This window comes from Vigna umbellata, chromosome 1 (genome assembly GCF_029865625.1).
Source record: "Vigna umbellata cultivar VRB3 chromosome 1, Vumbellata_1.0, whole genome shotgun sequence".
In the NCBI taxonomy this organism is placed as follows: domain Eukaryota; kingdom Viridiplantae; phylum Streptophyta; class Magnoliopsida; order Fabales; family Fabaceae; genus Vigna; species Vigna umbellata.
In genome coordinates, this window is record NC_142165.1 from 104,003,985 (window position 1) to 104,023,068 (window position 19,084).

The 19,084-nt window shown below is 34.2% G+C and overlaps 3 protein-coding genes across 5 annotated transcripts; 2 read left to right on the forward strand and 1 right to left on the reverse strand.

The window, feature by feature from the left end:
• LOC124839557 (uncharacterized) lies at window positions 1-6,064 on the forward strand. The gene is made up of 5 exons (XM_088105311.1): window positions 1-707; window positions 1,420-1,523; window positions 2,038-2,214; window positions 3,641-5,487; window positions 5,710-6,064. Exons 1-5 carry the CDS (start codon window positions 505-507, stop codon window positions 5,854-5,856), a joined length of 2,478 nt encoding a protein of 825 aa, XP_087961437.1. The 5' UTR covers window positions 1-504; the 3' UTR covers window positions 5,857-6,064.
• Window positions 6,065-10,067: 4,003 nt separating this feature from the next.
• On the forward strand, window positions 10,068-11,144 carry LOC124839551 (uncharacterized). 3 transcript variants are annotated; one of them, XM_047315399.2, is made up of 3 exons: window positions 10,068-10,381; window positions 10,574-10,676; window positions 10,818-11,144. In XM_047315399.2, the coding sequence occupies exons 1-2, from the start codon at window positions 10,096-10,098 to the stop codon at window positions 10,666-10,668; spliced, it is 381 nt and encodes a 126-aa protein (XP_047171355.1). In that variant the 5' UTR covers window positions 10,068-10,095; the 3' UTR covers window positions 10,669-10,676; window positions 10,818-11,144. The 3 variants fall into 3 exon arrangements, with proteins under 3 accessions (XP_047171355.1, XP_047171357.1, XP_047171356.1); XM_047315401.2 differs by having other exon boundaries at window positions 10,832-11,144; XM_047315400.2 differs by having other exon boundaries at window positions 10,069-10,381; window positions 10,825-11,144.
• A 986-nt stretch (window positions 11,145-12,130) lies between these two features.
• Window positions 12,131-18,660, reverse strand: LOC124839571 (putative clathrin assembly protein At5g57200). Its single transcript, XM_047315445.2, has 15 exons — window positions 18,504-18,660; window positions 18,319-18,388; window positions 17,988-18,085; window positions 17,366-17,504; window positions 17,162-17,289; window positions 16,975-17,067; window positions 16,789-16,839; window positions 15,957-16,022; window positions 15,812-15,877; window positions 15,603-15,683; window positions 15,454-15,525; window positions 14,071-14,262; window positions 13,908-13,986; window positions 13,351-13,463; window positions 12,131-13,107 (listed from the first exon to the last, which is right to left on the reverse strand). Exons 1-15 carry the CDS (start codon window positions 18,591-18,593, stop codon window positions 12,709-12,711), a joined length of 1,737 nt encoding a protein of 578 aa, XP_047171401.2. The 5' UTR covers window positions 18,594-18,660; the 3' UTR covers window positions 12,131-12,708.
• Between the last annotated feature and the right edge of the window lie 424 nt (window positions 18,661-19,084).

Below are 19,084 nucleotides of genomic sequence, written 5' to 3' on the forward strand. Positions count from 1 at the left end.
TGGTAACTTACTTCGCAACACATCTGAACCATTGTCTTTTCCTTCTTTCTTCTTCTTTATTCCCATTTCATTCCTCTGCTCTGGACCAACAAACTTCCTGTTCTCTCCTTCTCTATTGTCTGTCTCTTCCCATTAAGGAAGAAACAAATAAAACAGAGACATTGAGAAGCAGAGAATCTCTGCACAAACACATCCAACTTTCTTCCTTATTTTCTCTTCTCCGCTCCACTCTCATCTCCCTGTTCACCCTTTTCCCCTTCACTTATCATTTTCTCTCCTCAATTAGCCCCCACAATAAAATCCCGCTTATCATCCCACCCCAGCCTGTTGTGCGCCTCGAAATTTTCAATTTTTTGATTTCAGCCAAAAGATCAATTCGGCTAAATTGTTACCTTCTGCCGAGACCCGCTTCAAAACTTGGACCAACTTTCGTTGATTTTTCCCGTTTGTCTGGATTCTCGTTGGTTTTGAGCATCTGGGTCGGTGAGGGGTAGCCGGTTAATCATGCCGCCGGCTGTGATGGATCCACCATTGCCGGAATCATCGTCGGTGCTGTCTTTTTCCTCCGACATCGTTTTTCCGGGAACGGAGCCGGATAATCGGCGATTCGGGAATCTTAGAGGTCTACAGTGGCGTATAAATCTTGGGGTATTGCCATCTTCTTCCATTGATGATCTTCGTCGAGCCACTGCTAATTCTAGAAGGAGGTAAAGTGGCCAGTTTAATGATCATTCCTTATTAGTTTTTTTTTTTTTTTTTTATGATGTTGCAATTTTTTTTTAATCCAATGTTTGGTGTTTGTATAATTGTATCCCTCAAGGTGGATGCCTATTTGAGAGGTTTGTTGTTAGTGGTAGGTATTCTAGCCAAAATTATACCGAGTTTGAGATTACTTCCTTGGTGTTGATGATAAACTTAGCGTCTAGCTATGTGATATTATATTTTTATTGTCACTATGTGTAATTTCCCCTTTCAACTCTTAATAACAACAAGGGAAGGGTGAACCTTACATTTTTTTACAATGGGGACATAAGCATAGGAAAATTACAGGACATTTTGGCAAGTTTCATTCGAGAATGCTTACATACGTGTTTGGGCCAATTAGTTTAGATACTATCTTTTTTTTTTGTTCCCCCTGTCAGGCTTATATAATCTTGTATCGAAGTATTGTTTTGTTGGCTGAAATGAAAAGAAAATCAAGCTGTTTCTTCGGTTGGCATTGATGGTTGTGGCATAAATATGGATTTGGCGCTTGACTGCCCATACATCTAGTACAGTGTTTCCAGGACTGAGTCTTGGATCCACCTGTTTCTTGATGTCTGTCATAATTGTGCATTAAAAGCAAGTGCATATTTGTTCAGTTAATTCCTATTGTTTGGAGGTGTACTTCTTTAACATGAACTGTTAAAATCTTGTCAGGTATGCCAGTTTGAGAGGGCGCCTTTTGGTTGATCCTCATGTTGTAAAGGATGAAAGTAGTTTGCCCAATCTTGTCATGGATAACCCACTTTCACAAAATCCAGGTAAACCAAAGCTTGTCATGGATATTCTCTCTCCCCGTTCCTGCACTTTACTTGTAGTTAAATCTATGTCTGATTACAATCCGTGATTTAACCCATATACTTTCATAAATTCCTCTATATTAAGTAGAGAGAAAATTAGATATCTTAATGCTAATGTACAATATTTTCTTCCACCTTTCCTGAGATTGGTTTAATAAGAGTTTCATCCTATGGTATCCTTTTATTTTATTTGTTGACAGATCATATATAGCAATGTTCCCTTCTCATCTCAAACTCATGAAAATGTTAAGCTAAAAAAATAATGACAGTCATTAAACTGTTGAGGTGAAGAGAGAGCAGACAGAAAAAGCCAAGCTGATAAAGTGTTTCATATTTTGTCATAATGTTGTCTCAAACTATTGAAATACACATTACTGATATGAGTAGATTTTTTGGTTCTCTGTCTAACCCTATTAGTCTCTTGCCATTCGAACTCTGTCTGTGTTGACGTTATGTAAAATTTTCCCATTTGCAGACAGTACATGGAGTCGCTTTTTTCGCAATGCAGAAATAGAGAGGATGATTGATCAGGATTTGTCTCGTTTATACCCAGAACATGGCAACTATTTCCAGACGCCAGGATGCCAAGGCATATTGAGACGAATTTTATTACTATGGTGTCACAGACACCCAGAGTGTGGTTACAGACAAGGTAAATTCTTCTGCCATGCAATATTTGTTGACAATATGTTGAATTGAAGAGAACATGTTGGGATGGTTGTCTTGTTTTGCCTTCCAACTCCATGTGAGAAGCTAGCAGAAATAACACTCATCTTCTCCTATAGTTATGTTAAATCACAGTTCCACCTTCTTTAGTTTTAAGATAAACACTCATTCTTTTTAAGCTTTTAATAAAATAACAATCATACCTCCTTTACTTTTTAAACGGCACTTAGCTCGCTCCTCATCTTTTTAATAAAGTGATAATCATACTTATTATATTCTTAATAAAGTGTTACTCACATATCTTATTTTATCTAAAAATATCGTCTTGGCTAAAAATTAAATAAAAAAACTATGAAAATTAAAAGTTAAAGTTTTATGATAGAAAGATTTAAGAGTTTTATAGAAAGTTAATTTGTCTTATAAAACAATTAAACAATTTAATTATCATATTTTAACAATATCTAAAAAGTTATATTGTCTCGCAATTATAAATTGTCATATAAAAATATAAAAATATAAAAAATTATATTTTTGAGAAAACAATGTTTTAATATAAAAAAAAATATGTAGTTATAAAATGTAAGATTAAATCTATTAACTTATTATTATATTTAAATATAATTTTAATTCAAGTATAAATATATGTTATAAGAAAATACAAGTATAAATATAAATAAATAAGGAGGATGACTGTTATCTTATTAATAACATAAATAATGCAAATGTGTATTTTAAAACTAGAAAAATTATGAATGTCATAAAAAAAATCTCAATAGGGGGTGGATGGAATTTTCCAATAATTAAATCAATTGATTTTTATTTAAAAAAAATATTTAATTTTTATATTTAAAAAAATTAATTTTAAATTTTCATAATTTTTAATTATAAAATTTTAGCCAATATGTTATTTAAGAAAAAAAAAATAGGAAAGTGAGTGATACTTTGCTAAAAACACAAGAGACTAATGTCATTTTTGTTGAAAACATTTTTTCTGTCGCAAGTAAGCCTTCTTTATCATGAGTGTCTCACCTTCCAGCCTCATATAGTTAACAATGGCACATGTAATTGAATGAAAACTTGACTATACTTATCACAAAAAAGTACATCATACGTTTGCTCATACCCAGTTTTGTGTTCACTGGCAATGATCATTAATTATCTATCATACATATTTTTTGAAAGACCCATCAGTTTGTAACTACTTTTGCATTGATTCCTATTCCATTATCTGCATGTATACTGAACATTATCTTCTCTATTGCAAGATTAAATTTTTGGAAATCTTTTAACTGGTAAATTATAAATTCTTAGTATGACTGAGGTTCCCCTTAACTTGTTTTGATTTATTTGCATGTGTGATGCAAATAGTTAATATGATACTATTGAGCTTATTTCATTCATTTATTTTGTAGGAATGCATGAATTACTTGCTCCGGTGCTTTATGTACTCCAATATGATGTGGAGTGTCTTTTAGAAGTTCGAAAGCTTTATGAAGATCACTTCACTGACAGATTTGATGACCTCCTTTGTCAAGAAAATGATCTTTCTTATAACTTTGATTTTAGAAAATCTTCTGACTCGATGGAGGATGGAATTGACTCCAATGGAAATGCAATGAAAATCAAGAGTCTTGATGAGCTTGACCCCAAGATACAGAACATTGTGTTGCTAAGTGACGCTTATGGGGCAGAAGGTGAATTGGGCATTGTTTTATCTGAGAAATTCATCGAACATGATGCTTATTGTATGTTTGATGCTTTGATGAATGGGGCTCGTGGTTCAATTTCAATGATCGATTTCTTCTCCTATTCCCCTTTGCCTGGGTCCCATACTGGCTTGCCTCCTGTAATTGAAGCTTCTGCTGCATTGTATCATTTGTTGTCTCATGTGGATTCATCTCTGCATGCCCATCTTGTTGATCTCGGGGTTGAACCCCAGTACTTTGCTCTCCGCTGGTTGCGAGTTTTATTTGGGCGAGAATTTTCACTCAGCAACCTTCTAATAATCTGGGATGAAATCTTTTTATCAGATAATAGTAAAGTGGAAAAACATGTCGAGGACAATGCAGACTCTGGTTTTAGGATCTTCAATTCGTCTCGTGGAGCATTTATCTCTGCTATGGCAGTAGCAATGATGCTTCATTTAAGATCTTCACTTCTTGCTGCAGAAAATCCTACAACCTGTCTTCAAAGATTATTGAACTTCCCTGAGAACACGGATATTGAAAAACTAATAGAGAAGGCTAAATCCTTGCAGGCTCTTGCATTAAGTACTGAGATTTCGTCGTCAATGCCTTCATTCGTCGAGTATCATAACCAGGCCAAACCAGTTATTGCAAGATCTCACACCCTTTCATCTGAATCAATCTCTCCGAAAACTCCTGTGAATTCGGTACCTGAGAGCTACTGGGAAAAAAAGTGGAGAGTTGTCCACAAGGCTGAAGAACTCAAACAAGATGGGGTGGAAAAACAGGTTCCATCTCGGAAGAAGGGATGGACAGAAAAGGTGAAGTTCAGTTTGAGAAGAACAGAATCTGACCCCTCTTCACCAAGGTCTAGGAGTGGTAAAAAGGAATCCAAGTCACCAGTTAGACGCAATTTGTTAGAAGATCTATCTAAGGAACTTGGCTTTGAGGAAGATACTGAAAAACTCAACAGTCATGATAATCTACCTGTAACAGTTGAAGCGGAGCAACGAGAAGACGGTTCGGCATGCAGCAACTGTTGTTCTCCTGCAGATAGATGTCTAAGTCAAAACACAAGTAGTGTGGAAAACTCACCTGCTATGTCTTGCTCAGCTAGCCCTCGTAACGAGGCTAATGATCTCAAAAATGACTGTGAGAAGAGTAGTGTTGGATCTAATTTATCCCTTGATGGAACTAGTGAAGCCTCACTTAGTAGTCCCTTTGATTCACGTCTTCCAATCCCTGATCATCCTGAGAACGTATCAAACACAACAGGAAGAGATAATAATATCTCTGCTGGAAATTCAACCGCCCATTCCAAGGAGAGAAAATTGAACAAATTTCAGTGGCTATGGAAGCTTGGACGGAATAATGGTGAGTTTACTTTAGAGAAAGGAAGTGATGCTTCTGAGGCAGTAAAACCTGCCAACAGTTGTGATGATCAAAGCAATACAGTACCCTCTTCTACAGCCAATACGCATTGTAGTCCTCTTGGTTACAAAGGAAAATCTACAGAGCAGAATATGACGGACACTATGAGGAATCTTGGGCAGTCAATGCTTGAGCATATCCAGGTATACTTATTTCTCATTGTCACAATCAAAATAAGTTAGTTAGTGAGTGAAAACTTACAATCTAAAGACTGGTTTAAGTCTAGATTCTATAAAACAGTTATAGTAATTGTCAACAGAGAATCACCTTTTCCGATGCACCAAAATAAGAAGTAATATCTTGTAGTTTAGCTTTGAATCTGAACTGAAAGAAACAGTTTTATTTACATGAGTTTTGTGTGGCAGGTGATAGAGAAAGCTTTCCAACAGTGGGGAGAGGGAGCACCATTGGATAACATGTCTGAAAATGTTGTGTTGGGTGAAGAGCAGGTTACTCCCATGTCAGCTCTGAAGGAGCTACGTAAAATCAGCAATCTTTTGTCTGAGATATGAGCCCAATCTTACATTCACCTGTTCTGTGTGTGTATATATTTATGTATATTGTAATTATAATTTTTTAGTGGCAATTAAGTAAATGAGATTCTTCTGCTTCACTTCTATATATACCTCACGAATACCATAGATTTGCAGTGATGGACTTGTAAATACCAATATTGCAGTTACCATCAAATAAAGTAAGGTGTTTCGTTCCTGTTTATCATTATAATTTTGCTTCGTTGCATGGCATACCTTGGTTTGCATTTTACTGCACCGTTGCAAAAGCAGTTCCAAACTAAATTGTGGTCAAGTCTGGATACCCTCAAAATTTTAATATATAAAATGAATAAAACATGTATTCAATCATATTTAAATTCTGGAATGATTTTATATTTTATATTTGAAAAAATATATGTTGACAACCCTAGAAGTTATATACGTGATTGTTTCAACAAATGAAAAAAAATAAAAAATAAATTTGTAATTAACCATGTAAAAAGTTATTAAAATAATAAAATTATAGGTTCTTTAATGGGTGTAAAACAAAAGTGCAGTGTGTAGGTATCAAGGAGATTTTAACTTCTCTATTTTAAAAATCTTTACCAAATACCTATGTTTTAATAATTTCACTGTTTTTAAAAATTATGTTATAATACAAAATGTCTTCATCATTTATATTTCACTGTATTTTCCCTTTTGTTTATTTTTCTTTATAATCATCGTCATTCTTAGTTTTTAAACTTCTACACTGCAGCTTTTTCATATTTTATTGGCATTAGTTAGGCACGTTTTGTGTTTATATTTTTTTAAAACATCAAGCTTTTGTCCATAAATTTGAAACTTTTTGAATAAATTTCAAACTTTTCACATTTATAATCATATTTTAACTTTCACTTTTATTTTTATTTCTCCACTTTTTTTTTCTGTTTTTTACATAATACTATACTTTGATATATTTATTATTTGAAAAAGGACATTACCATATAGAAAGAGTTTACAATTTTTCTGGCCTTTTAAAATTAATCATATTTTTCACCTTCGAATTTATGTTAAACTTTTGTTTACATTTTTTAAAATCGTTTCTCTTTTATTTGTTTTTCTTTTAATTTCAAGATATCTTCTTCACTTTTTTTAACCATTTACTTTTTCCCATTCATATTAATTCGTACTATTTTCTACAAATTTGATATTATTTTCAATACTCCATTTTTTCTAATTTTTACAAAACATTTATATTTTAATATTTTATCATTTTCAAATTGTCATAAATTTTAACTATACAAAATAATGAATAATTATATATGAAACTCAATTTTAGTTTAGTAAAGATATTTTCAAAACAAATAAAGATTAAAAGTTTATTTTATGTTAAATATATAATGTATATTTTAAATATTTATTTATTTATTTTGAAATAACATAATCTCTTTAAATATTTTTCCTCAAATTTTCTCTAATTTTTTGGAATTGATTCTCTGTTATTTTTTCACTCAACTTCCACGTCAGGGGTTGTCTGGTGTTGATATAACAACAACCTTAACATACTTAAGTAAAATCTTAAGAAAACTCATGAAATCTGTAATTATGTAATTATGCTACGAAGATCCATACATTTTTATTATGTTTAATACATTATTTGGTTCCTATTTTTAGGGGTTTGGTTTAAAGTAATCATACATTTTTAAAAAATTTAGTAAAATCCCATATTTCGTTAAAAAGTGATCAATCCGGACGGTGCAAATACCACTGTGGCATCTCATAAGCACGTGACACGCAAAGACGTTAATAGGTGGACTTAAATGATTTTTTAATTTAAAAAAAGTTTAAAAAAGTTTCTGCCACATTACCACCCTAACACGTCATCATCACCATCTCCAGACAAACCCTAATTTCTCTCCAATAAACCCTAGTCGCCGCACCGTCACCGCCATCCTCGCCGGCAGCCGTCCTCTCCAACGCATCACGCGCCACCACCTTCTCCCTTCTGTTGCACCTTAATCACCTTCGCATCTTACCTTAGTTCTCGCGCCACCACCCAACGCGATCCCTTGCTATGCCGCGACCACCAATCTTCACCAATTTCACCCTCACACCAGCTAAATCACCATCGCGCCAGCAGCACTGCCGTTCAATCTCCACCACAGAATCGTCCACCATACGCCGCTGCTACAGATCGCGAATCACCACTCTTCTCCAGATTGAACATTTTTTAACAAAACATTAGGCCTTTCTGAACTTTTTCTTTTTTAAAAGGTATGATCACTTTGAACCAAATCCCTAAAAGTAGGGACCAAATAATATATTAAACCTTTTTATTATTATACTAAACAAATTATGAATAGTATCGTATAGAAAAAATTATTTAATTATATGACTGATTAATGTAATAAAAAATAGCTTAAATACTAATTTCATTTTAGTTAAATTTATTCAATTTAGTTTTAATATTTTTGTGTTGAATTCACTTAAAGTTATCTTCATTTTTTTTAATTTAATTCGTTTTTTGGTTAATGTTGTTTAAATAGTTAAGTGAATATTATCTATCATGTGTGAGTTGATGATTTATTTTATTGTTATTTTTTTTAATTTTAAAAATTAGATTAGTATTACGTGATAGTGTGTATAATAAATATTATTTAATTTGATCTCTATATTACTATTTTTGCTTAACTTAAATTGAATAATTTTATCTCTCTCATACCAAATTTTATATTTTAGTCTCAATTTGAAAAAAAATAAATGTTTTATTTTTAAAAAATAAACAATTAAATTAAATAAAAATAAATCATATTCGTCTATTGTCGTCGTCTATCGATACTACTCTCAGAGTTTCAATTTCAAGTGACGATCACACGATTTTATAGTTTTGATTAGACTATTGTGTCATCACGACGCCTTTATCGGAGGTTTTACGCGCTTTTAGTACTTTTTGAAATTGTGAATCTGTTCATTTTCCCGTCATGCATGGGGCACGTCTTGCAGCGATTCAGAGCGTCGAGATTGATCTTTTTCCCTTTCAAGTTATTTGTGTGTTGTCGCATGTCACGTTTCCTCTTAGACAGTTACTTAGAACATCAATGTTGCTATTTTTCCTTTTTCAAGTTTTTTGATTGGAGAATATTGATTTTTAAAGGTTTCTTTCTTCTATTCATCCAAAACTTCTTTCACTACACTTGTCGCTGCCAGCAGTGACGCCATCTACCACTGTTGCTTGTTGTCTACCACTACCACTGTCGTAGTTCCAATTTCGACTTACGATCATACGATTTTGATCGTCTTGGCTAGGCGACCACCATACCCTCAACGACGCCTTCATCGGAGCTTTTACGCGTTTTTTAGCGTCTTTTGAAGTTGTTGATCTACTCCCTTTTCCGTCGTGCATGATGACACGTCCCGTAGCAATTCAGAGCGACGAGGTCACTCTATTTCCTCTTTCAGTTCTTTTCGTCTCCTCTTAGATAACTATTAAGAGTATCGATTTTGTTCTTTTTCATTTTTCAGGTGCCTTGATTAGAGAATATTGGATTTTTAAGGGTTATCTCTTCTGTTCATTCAAGGCTTCTTTTGTTGTTGTCTCTTTTGACATATCTTTTGTCACAATTGTGTTTGACCCGTATATGCTTTTTATTCAATGACAAAGATGAATTTTTTTAGTTTATCTCTCGTGTTCATCCATGACTTCTTTTTGTCTTTTTTGACCTCCCTTTTATCAACATTGGATTTGATCCATTCATATATGTTTTTTCTCTTGTGATAAAGATGAGATTTGTTAGTTTATTAATAGTCGTGATAACTCTTCAACAATAACCTCTTTATCTACTACTCTTTATCTACTAGATGTCAATAATGCATTCCTTAACCACGACTTGTAAAAAAAGATTTACATGGAGAAACCTCCTAGATTTATTGCTCAAAGGAGTCTTCTTGAATAATATTTTGTGTTTGCAAATCATTAACAAATTTAGTATTTCTTGAGTCCTATTTTCACTATCTTTATTTTATATTTATCTTTTATTTTTAGTTAATTTATTATTAAAAAATTAAAATTAAATTAAATAAAGTTGATAAAAATTGAAACCAAATTAAAAAATTTATTATTAAATTAAATATACGAAACAAATAATTATTTAAGCCTAAAAAGAATATACTAACTTGAAATCGATAATATTTAGACAGAAAAAGAATTAATATAATGGTATTGTTAGGTGCGTTGAAAAGGAGGAGCGCATCTGGTTTTGTCCGATAGGAATTGATATGATGGCCAGGTTCATCTCCAAGTCCAAGACGCTGCTTCGTCATTCCCAATCCCCCAAGGTCCTGATTGTGTGCCACCGCCACCGATCTTCGGAAGCCATGAAATCGAAGTGGGTGGAGATTGAAGGGGTGAAGTTGCTGGAGGACCATGCCCACCGTGTTATGGTCATGAAGGCCACACCCGATTGGCTTCCCTTCCTTCCCGGTTCCTCCTTCTGGGTCCCTCCTCCTCCCTCCCCTTTTCTCCCCAAATTCTCCATTCCCACTCAACCCTTCTTACTTCAAGGTTCTCTTTTTTTCCACTCACTCTTTTTCTCAATTCCTTCAATGTTAGATGAAGATTCTGGGAATGCTATTATCACAAACTTGTAAAAATAGTAACTTTTGATATTATGATTGACTAGATTGATTGTATAGGGTAACTGTGGTCTTGACACGGAATTCATCGTATGCTCTATTTGTTTTTCTCTCTCAACAGCTGTTGCCACCCCACGAGGGACGGAACTTACTGTGCAACTTAAGGTTATGGCGCCCACTGAAAACGTGGCCCTCTCGGAAGATGAGGAAGGATGATCATGATGGTAAGCAATATTAATAGTAATGCATGCGTGTTTGTGTCCGCTTTCAACAATTCAAGTGTTGTTACGCAGTTTCAACTGCTGTTATGCAACAGAAATGTCTTTTGGATTGGACTTGTTTGATATTCCGCTGAGACCAAATAGTGAATAGTTTTCAGGGTTGCAACCTTTGTTCGATGAGAGGGTCGGGGTGCAAAAAAAGTAATCTGTTTGAAGATCACGGAGCTTGGTTGCATAGAAGACAGTTCATGAAAATGGGAATTCTTTAACAGGTGAAGTACTACCGGTTGCTTTGGTATTAACTCTTCTCACGTTTTTTGGTCTCTGTTATTTGTATATAGTTTGGGTCCTGACCAAGCACTAAGCAATCGGTTTCTGTAGATTTTTCTTTTCAATGGTGTCATGTTGAATATTTTACATTGGATTATGTATGTATTTGTGTAACTAATAAAGCAAAAGCTTCTTTGACCATTCCTCTGAATAATGAATATGAGTATTCGTGTAGATAAAATAACTGCAGTAGACTTTATAAGGGGGTAAAAGTTTTGCACTATCTCTAGTTGCTTGATTATTACTACAGAATTGCGTAGTTTCTATTGAGTTCTATAATTGAAGCCTTATTTCCCATTGAAAGGCTGAAGAGCGTTCCATTGTAGAAGCGAACTTGCCTTTTGTCGCTAATGTACGTGAAATCCTTCTTTTAATAAAAAGGGTCGATGGATGTTTATGTCAAGAAAAGAAAGAGATTATTCATAGATCTATTCAATTCTAACTATTAAAAAAAAGTGCTAGAATTTTGAATGTTAAAAAATGTCCTAGTAGACTTGGGATGGATCGGTAAGACTTATAAATTTTTCTAGTTTTGCCAGCCTCTCTGGTGACTGTGTCAATTCCTCTAATATGATTTAGGATTTGGATGCTCTCGTGTTATAGTTGGAAAAGTTGGGACTCTCTTCTCTCTCTGTCATAAAGTTTGATGTGCAAAGAACATTATTGTAATTGAAAAGAGATACATACAGTTTTAATTTAGGTATGAACTTACCGCGATGAGTCTTCAGATTTGCGAATTACATTCAGAAGACATTTTAAATTAATTGATACATATCGGTCAACCGTTCTTCTATTTGACTCGAGAGTCATTTGATATTGTGGAAAGAGTGTAGTGTGAAATCTAAACTGAAAACTCAGCTTGAAATATTCAAAGACATACATCCGTGCAGGATCCTAAATTATTAATGCTGAATAAGACATAGATCACGCTTGCTGAGAGGAAAGAGATAGAATAAGATTAATTTTCTAATTCATCAGTTCGATTTTAGTTTTTAATCTACTCATATTAACCTGATCACTTGTCATTTGTCTAGTTTGGTTTGCGGTACATGACTTACAAAGTGAAAACCAGTTCTGGTTCTGGTCAAATTCACAATTCATGTAATGTCATTTATATTTCTTCAGTTAGTTGACATTTTCAAGGGGCACAGTGAACACAATAAACCTGACTACGGGCATACATGGGTAAATATACATTGCTAGTTATACACGATTTTGAGTTATATTGCGGGTTATATCCTTTTTGTGAGATTAATTCTTCCTAGAGCATCTATGACCCTGGTTATAAAGTTCTCTGAATGGGCTCTGAACTGCAAGTACAATACAGTCACGTTGACTTCAGTTTTCCAGATTGTTCTGATAAGAAAGATAAATGAATCATTAAACTTGGAATAATAGTAGTCAATTACATGTGTTTACTGTCTTGATTTCTCAGTTGAATAATAATCAATGAGGCGTGTTTTCTGCCTAGATTACCCAGCTCCAAACTTTGGACTACCGCTCTGGGCAACTTTAATTTTAAAATGCACCATTTGTTTCAACTTGAAAGGGTGTACCCCTAGAATGGCCTACGGAAAATGGACCATTGATGAATGAAATTTTGATCAAGAAAGTTAGTGTTATTCTACTTAACAAAGAATAAATCCTTTTTGGTCAAAGGATTGAGGAGAGAAAAAAGAGGATTAAGTAGAAGAGAAGCTGAACTCTATATTAAATTGTAGTTCCCTTGATGATTCATGGAATTATAAGCATGGGTGGGCACGGGTAAGGGGTCCTCAAATGGATTAGAAGAACCCATGACTGGCATTTGTTGATGGTATTGAGTCTGTGGATACTGGTAATGGCCCATCATCATATTATGTTGTTGATGTTGCTGGAACATCAGTTGTTGTTGCTGTCGCTGAGCCATGAATGCCATTTGCACATTGGTTGGAGGTGCTATGTTGTTGGACACCGCAAATGGATCTTGCTGATTATGATGATTGAATGGATTATGTGTATCCATTTCCCCATATCCATAGCCTGCATTTCGGAGTTGAAGTTGTCTCCTAGCCTTTTCATCTTCATACAAACTGTCTAGTAATAGCTTGTCAAACCCACCAGCCTGACTCAACAAACGAGGGAGAAAAGAACAATAGTATTGTTAGCTTTTAGATTCAAAGGACAAACCATAGCGTCATTTAGCGTGTGTGAAATTGTACCTATAGCCAAATATGTGAGATGAATGTCACAATAATCGTTTTGGGCCGCATTGGTTATATCGTGTGCATGTAACATGTTCATATATTGATTGGCATGTCTCGTATTTACATGATCTACTAAGTATGACAAACAGGTAAAAACTGACCATTTTTCGATCTGGCGCTTGGCTTGTATGGTTACTTGGTGTTGTAACCAGTGCAAGTTCCCAACCAGAAGTTCCATTTGTGTAAGCCAAATCAAGACTGCTTGAGTTATTTCCTACATAAAATCGCAGAGTCTTAGAATTGAATCGATCAAAGATGGACCCGATTGTGGTTTTTTTTATTAATACAAGTTTGTTTAGATTAAGTCCTGGTAATGATGTACCTGAATGACTACGTGAGCAAGGAATGGCAATGGCACAGTTATTCCCTATGGGTTTAGATGAGATTATCTCCCATTTCTCCAATTAGTTTGTGGAGTAAACCAAAAGAAAAGTCTCTGGTTCGACAAGTTTTTTCCTCATTAGTTTTGGATTTCCCTACGGACTAGTCATACATTCTCGTTTCTATTTTCAAAATCTAACAAGCATTGCATGTGTGTATGTGTGTGTGTGTATATATATATATAAATTCTGATTCTTTGTTTAGTGAAGCAAATTCCAACCTCCATTCTTATGCATGCACGATAGAGTTAACTTCGTTAATTATCAATTACTCTTACCTCCGGCTGGTACAATTGCTAGCGCCAAAGCATTGCTTTCTTCTAGTTCCCGGGCTTTTGGATTTATTTCGTTTAGACCCTGCAAAGGTGACAAATATATTATATATTTTCCGTCAAAACAATCTCTCAAACATTCATACGATCCACATAACCAAAAACACACCAGCAAATCATCAGTAGAATCAGTTGATATCAAAGGAGGAAGTTCCACTTCCTCCTCCTTAGGCTCTGGTTCGTCCTCATGCACCTGTTCCTCCTCTTTGTTTTCTTCATCGGGTTTTTCGGTTGCTTGAGTCTCTTCAGATTCTTTAGGTTCTGCTTCCTTTTTAGGTGATTGACCATTTTCGTGATACTCCTGATGTTGCATGACATTTATTAACGAACCATGACAAACAAATATGTTGTGGGCGTACACAGATGTTTAATAACAATTGACATTGAACCACTTTTAAGAAAAATAACCCTTTTTCCCATTACGGTGATTTCCCCCGGATACCATTAACAATAAAGGCAGAAACTTCAGTCCAAATATGCCATAACTAGAACCAGAACATAGATGCAAAGTTGTTGAGTTATATCTAATAATGAAATGAAGTTATCGTAGTCAATCTCCAATTCTCCATATCAATCGGGGTGCCAAAATTGACTCCAGAACCCAATGCAAAATATATAAGCGAGTCTTACAGCTAGGGATGGCAACGGATCGGGTCGGGCACGGATAGTGCCTACCCGCAACCCGACCCGACAAAAAAAAATCCACCCGCTACCCGACCCGCTACCCGCACGGATATCCGCTTAAAAAATATCCGCGGATATTTTAAAACCCGCGGATATCCGTGGATACCCGTGGATATCCCATAAATATTTAAAAAAATATATTTTTATAAAATATTATAATAAAATTTAAATAAAATTACAAAAAATATATAAAATATAATATATATTATATTAAATATAAATTAAAATTTAATTTTAATTATATTTAACTTTATAAAATATAAATTAATGTTAATTTTAATTAAATTTAACTTAATAAAATATAAATTAAATTTTTATTTTTATTTTTTGCGGGTAACGGATATCCGTGGATACGGATAGTATAATACCCGCACCCGACCCGTTTATAAGCGGGTATTAAAAAACCCGCTACCCGCAACCCGCGGATAGTAAATATCCGCGGGTACCAACTATCCGTCGCGGATTTTATCCGCGGATATCCGCGGGCGCGGATTTTTTTGCCATCCCTACTTACAGCTATTATATCAACTGCTAAGTTGTTTTAGAGGTATTGGCCCTTAACTTTATTATACGCACAATAAAATAAAAGTTCTACACATCAGACTGGTCTGGGAAATCTTTGGCTCGTTCTAAAAGTCATTAGGCTCTTCCACTCTCTGACGAAGTGGCTTGAACTTCATTTGCCATATTGCATGTAATAAGTCCTTTATTAGTTTAGAAAGTCAAGCATATTGGTTCGTGGAACATAAACAAACCGCATATAAGGCGCAGGCTTTCTCGAATAAATTTGCATATCACTCTTTCTTACCAGTCTATTAGATGCATTCAAGGGTGCTTCTTTAACGTATTCTTCCATCGTGGCAAGAAAAGAAGCAGGTGGCTGTTTATTGGGGGAAATATCTCAGTGAGAAACTGTATACGATATCAAATTAAATATTGTTATTAATGAGCAAGAACCTGTCTCAAGATTGGAAATTGAAAATTCCTAGCAAGGTCCAATCTCTTGCAGTATTCATAGAACTCGGCAAGATTATCAGCCTGCACATTATAGAATGATCATCAATTCAACTCGTATGACCCATTAGGAGGCCTCATTGAGGACAAGAAAGAATTCAAATTCAACAACAAAGAATGGATCTGAAGGAAAGCAAAGCACTATTGTACACCTGTTGGCTAGCCCTTTTATAAACGTGTAACGCCTTGATTGCATCATACTTTGGCATATCAAAGAACTGAAATTTTCATTACTTAGTACAGTTCCACATTTAAGAGTTAAACTGAAATAACATGTTAAACTGAAATAGACGTTACCACATCCACAAGATTTATGATTCCATCATTCAGGGCACAATATATTTTGAAGCTCTCTTTCAATACCTGAGATATTTTCAGAAGCGGAAAAGTAAAGTTAGACCATTATCCCTCTCAGTGAATGGATTTCTGGAAGGGAAGAAAGTTAGTGTTTCCTTTTCTGTGTTAGGATTGGATTCCTCTGAAATTAATTATTTAACTTGGGGAAAAAAAGAGAGTGAAACACGCCAACTGTTAACAAAAGAAAAATTAACAGTAGATTTTGACAATCCATTATTTGTCATAATAATGTTAACCTTGATTGTTTACGAATAGAAATTTCTCGCTTCTGTCTGAAATGAGAGCTTATTTTAAATAAGTAATTCTTTTTAATGAAAGTGAAACAGGAGATACGGATGAATCAAGCATAAACAATTTTGTATTATAGGAAATCAATCCATGAGTATTGCAGCAATTGAGCTCTCTAGCACCTGAAGTCATATCTATTGTAAGGATCATTTTGAGATTTTAATAATTTTTTTTTTTGGTTTCACCGTATCACATTACTATCTTTTTGCAACTTTTACTTCAATGCAACCATCTTATAAGACCCAAGCTTTAAATAATATTTTATTTAGTTGTTTATCAAAAATATATATTTATAAGATAGAAAAGATATTTGTTTATTCTTATAATCAAGGTCTTAATTCATGATCTTTAAACTGTCATATTAGTACTCCAACTGAATAAAATATGTTCGACTAATTCTATTCAGTTATACAATTGATACAAAACATATCAGATAATACTTAAAAGTGTTATTGTGTGAAAAGTACAAATTAAACAAGCATACCAAGGCCAGTGCATATTGTATTAGGTAACTGCTGATAGCCAAACCTTCAGGCTGCAGGAAATTAAAGAAAACTAAATGTTATTATCTAAGGGAAATAAAATGCAGTCATTTCAGTGGCAAGAGATATAGCATAACAGATACAAAGCATGAAGATACCAAATCACAGTTTTCTCCACAAATTCTTACCTGACAACCAACTAGGCGGTATAGAAGTTGCTGCAGTGCAGGCAGCTGCTCCAATAGCCCTTCTTTAGACAACGACCGTGTTCTGCTATGTCCCTGTCAAAGCTAAAAGTTATAATTTTCTAAACGCAGTAATGAAAGCCGCATGGAACAATTAATGTGTGAATAAAATTGAAAGGCAAAGCACCACCTTAGTTATAACGGGTGATGGTTTTGATAAACGCTCAGCCTCGATGTCATATTTAAGGATTCTAAAACATTCAAGCCTTTCTTCTAAAAATAGTGCATAGGTTCGAACCCATGCAGAACAATCCCAAGCTGCGTTGAGAAATACAGTTAATAAGCATGAAATGAAAGAAAATTCAGATAACAAGAGGGTCTCACTAATCTATACCTTGAGGACTTGAGTCATCTTTGAAATTGGATATTTGAAGAAAACGTCCCCTACGCGCATAGTTTATGAGGTCTTCTTTGAAAGTAGGATCACCCTCTCTTAATATTCTATGAATGACTATCAATGTCTTTACAGCAACCTATCATGTGACATGTCGTTATTCAGTTAAAAACAATGTCAAGAAAGTTTGGAAAAATTATCGTCATGGAGTATAATTGTACGCAAATTACATTAATTCCCTCTCACTTGTTTTCACTGAACAACTTAAGCTTTTAGAATGGTTGATTCATGACAATTATACAGTTCCCATTTCCCTTTTTTCTTACATATGCTAATGTTTGTTATTTTCATGCAGAAATCAAGCATAACATCTTTATGAATCCTGTTAAAAAAAATAACATTTTACCATATACGGACAAGAAAAACAAAATGAGCACTGATTGTTTATTATATGTTCTGATGTTTGTTAAGTACTTTTATTTCTAAAGCACCATTCGAACCCTTCCTTCTTCATGTTGTGTCATGAAATTCGGAAATGTAAATTGAAATTATCAAAACCACGTTTTCAAATTTTATCCAAACACAATTTTAATGCATTCAGACAGTTACACAGAGGACTCACTATCCAATTCCGTGTCTTTGCAAGCCTCCTAGCAAGTGTGTGTATGCAGTAAGCCACATCTGCCCGTGGTTGGTGTGCCGAAGTTGCAGAGAAAATCTCTGCAAAGAAGAGCAAAGACAGAACTAATAAATATCCCACTCTGGCATTATTGATCCGATATCATTTATAATTTCTTTCGATGCAAGAAACAAGATCTATGGAATAAACCATGCATAATGCATCGAAAATTAATGATTCAAACCCTGACGGCACTAATCTCACAATGAAAATAGAAAAAAAAAGGCATAATTTTCATTTATATATAAGTATTCAACAAAATCTGAGAACTCACTTCTGACATGACGTTCCTTTGGAGGATATTCTACATGACTGGTAGCCTTCACAATAGCAACATCCAAATCCTTATATAAATAAAAAAGAACATGATCAAAATAGAGAAAATCTGAGAAATCAAATCTGCAGAAAAATGTATAAATAGATCGATGAAAAGTTAGAAAGAGATATGAAAATATGAACCTTGTATTCGCTATGGACCTTGGCTAGGCCAACCTTGGTAGAGTCTTTGAGAGCACCGTAGGCCTTTCTTAAGGTACGGAACGTTCCCATTCACCAACGAATTGAATTTGACAGAAATACTGAAGGAAGAAGAGGAACCACGTTTTCCTCCTCCTCCTTCTTCTTCTTTCAAACTCTGTCATGTGTTCCAACTTCCAACGACAAAAAGAAGGAAGCAACGACCAAAGGGTATTTTCGTAGTTTCAGCTCTTGATATACTAGGTGTTGCATGGATTCTGTTAACTAACTTGGACCAATAATTATAATTTTTAATATTATAAAAATAAAATAAAAATGGTGTAAAATTTTGACTTTCTATTCCATTCTTAGTATAGATAAATACATCAAAAGCTAAAAATATATTAACCTTCTCTTTGAAATTAAGAGTAAATTTGAACGATTTTATTTTAAAAATATTTATTCGATAGATGATTTTGACATAATCATTATTTTTAGACAAAAAGATCATATAGACAAAACTTCACCTTGTAAGGAACGTTTTTATCGAAATAAAACTTTTGGGATGGATTGGCAATTGCTTT

What these genes read in the sequence shown, in the direction of transcription:
- LOC124839557 (XM_088105311.1), top strand. Translation starts at nt 505, where the DNA reads ATGCCGCCGGCTGTGATGGATCCACCATTGCCGGAATCATCGTCGGTG. An exon ending in AGAGTGTGGTTACAGACAAG is followed by an intron (nt 2,215 to 3,640) that starts GTAAATTCTTCT and finishes TTTATTTTGTAG; the next exon opens with GAATGCATGAATTACTTGCT. An exon ending in CAATGCTTGAGCATATCCAG is followed by an intron (nt 5,488 to 5,709) that starts GTATACTTATTT and finishes TTTGTGTGGCAG; the next exon opens with GTGATAGAGAAAGCTTTCCA.
- LOC124839551 (XM_047315399.2), top strand. Translation starts at nt 10,096, where the DNA reads ATGATGGCCAGGTTCATCTCCAAGTCCAAGACGCTGCTTCGTCATTCC. An exon ending in TCAACCCTTCTTACTTCAAG is followed by an intron (nt 10,382 to 10,573) that starts GTTCTCTTTTTT and finishes CTCTCTCAACAG; the next exon opens with CTGTTGCCACCCCACGAGGG.
- LOC124839571 (XM_047315445.2), bottom strand. Translation starts at nt 18,593, where the DNA reads ATGGGAACGTTCCGTACCTTAAGAAAGGCCTACGGTGCTCTCAAAGAC. An exon ending in ACCGCCTAGTTGGTTGTCAG is followed by an intron (nt 16,840 to 16,974) that starts GTAAGAATTTGT and finishes AATTTCCTGCAG; the next exon opens with CCTGAAGGTTTGGCTATCAG. An exon ending in TCATAAATCTTGTGGATGTG is followed by an intron (nt 15,878 to 15,956) that starts GTAACGTCTATT and finishes TGAAAATTTCAG; the next exon opens with TTCTTTGATATGCCAAAGTA.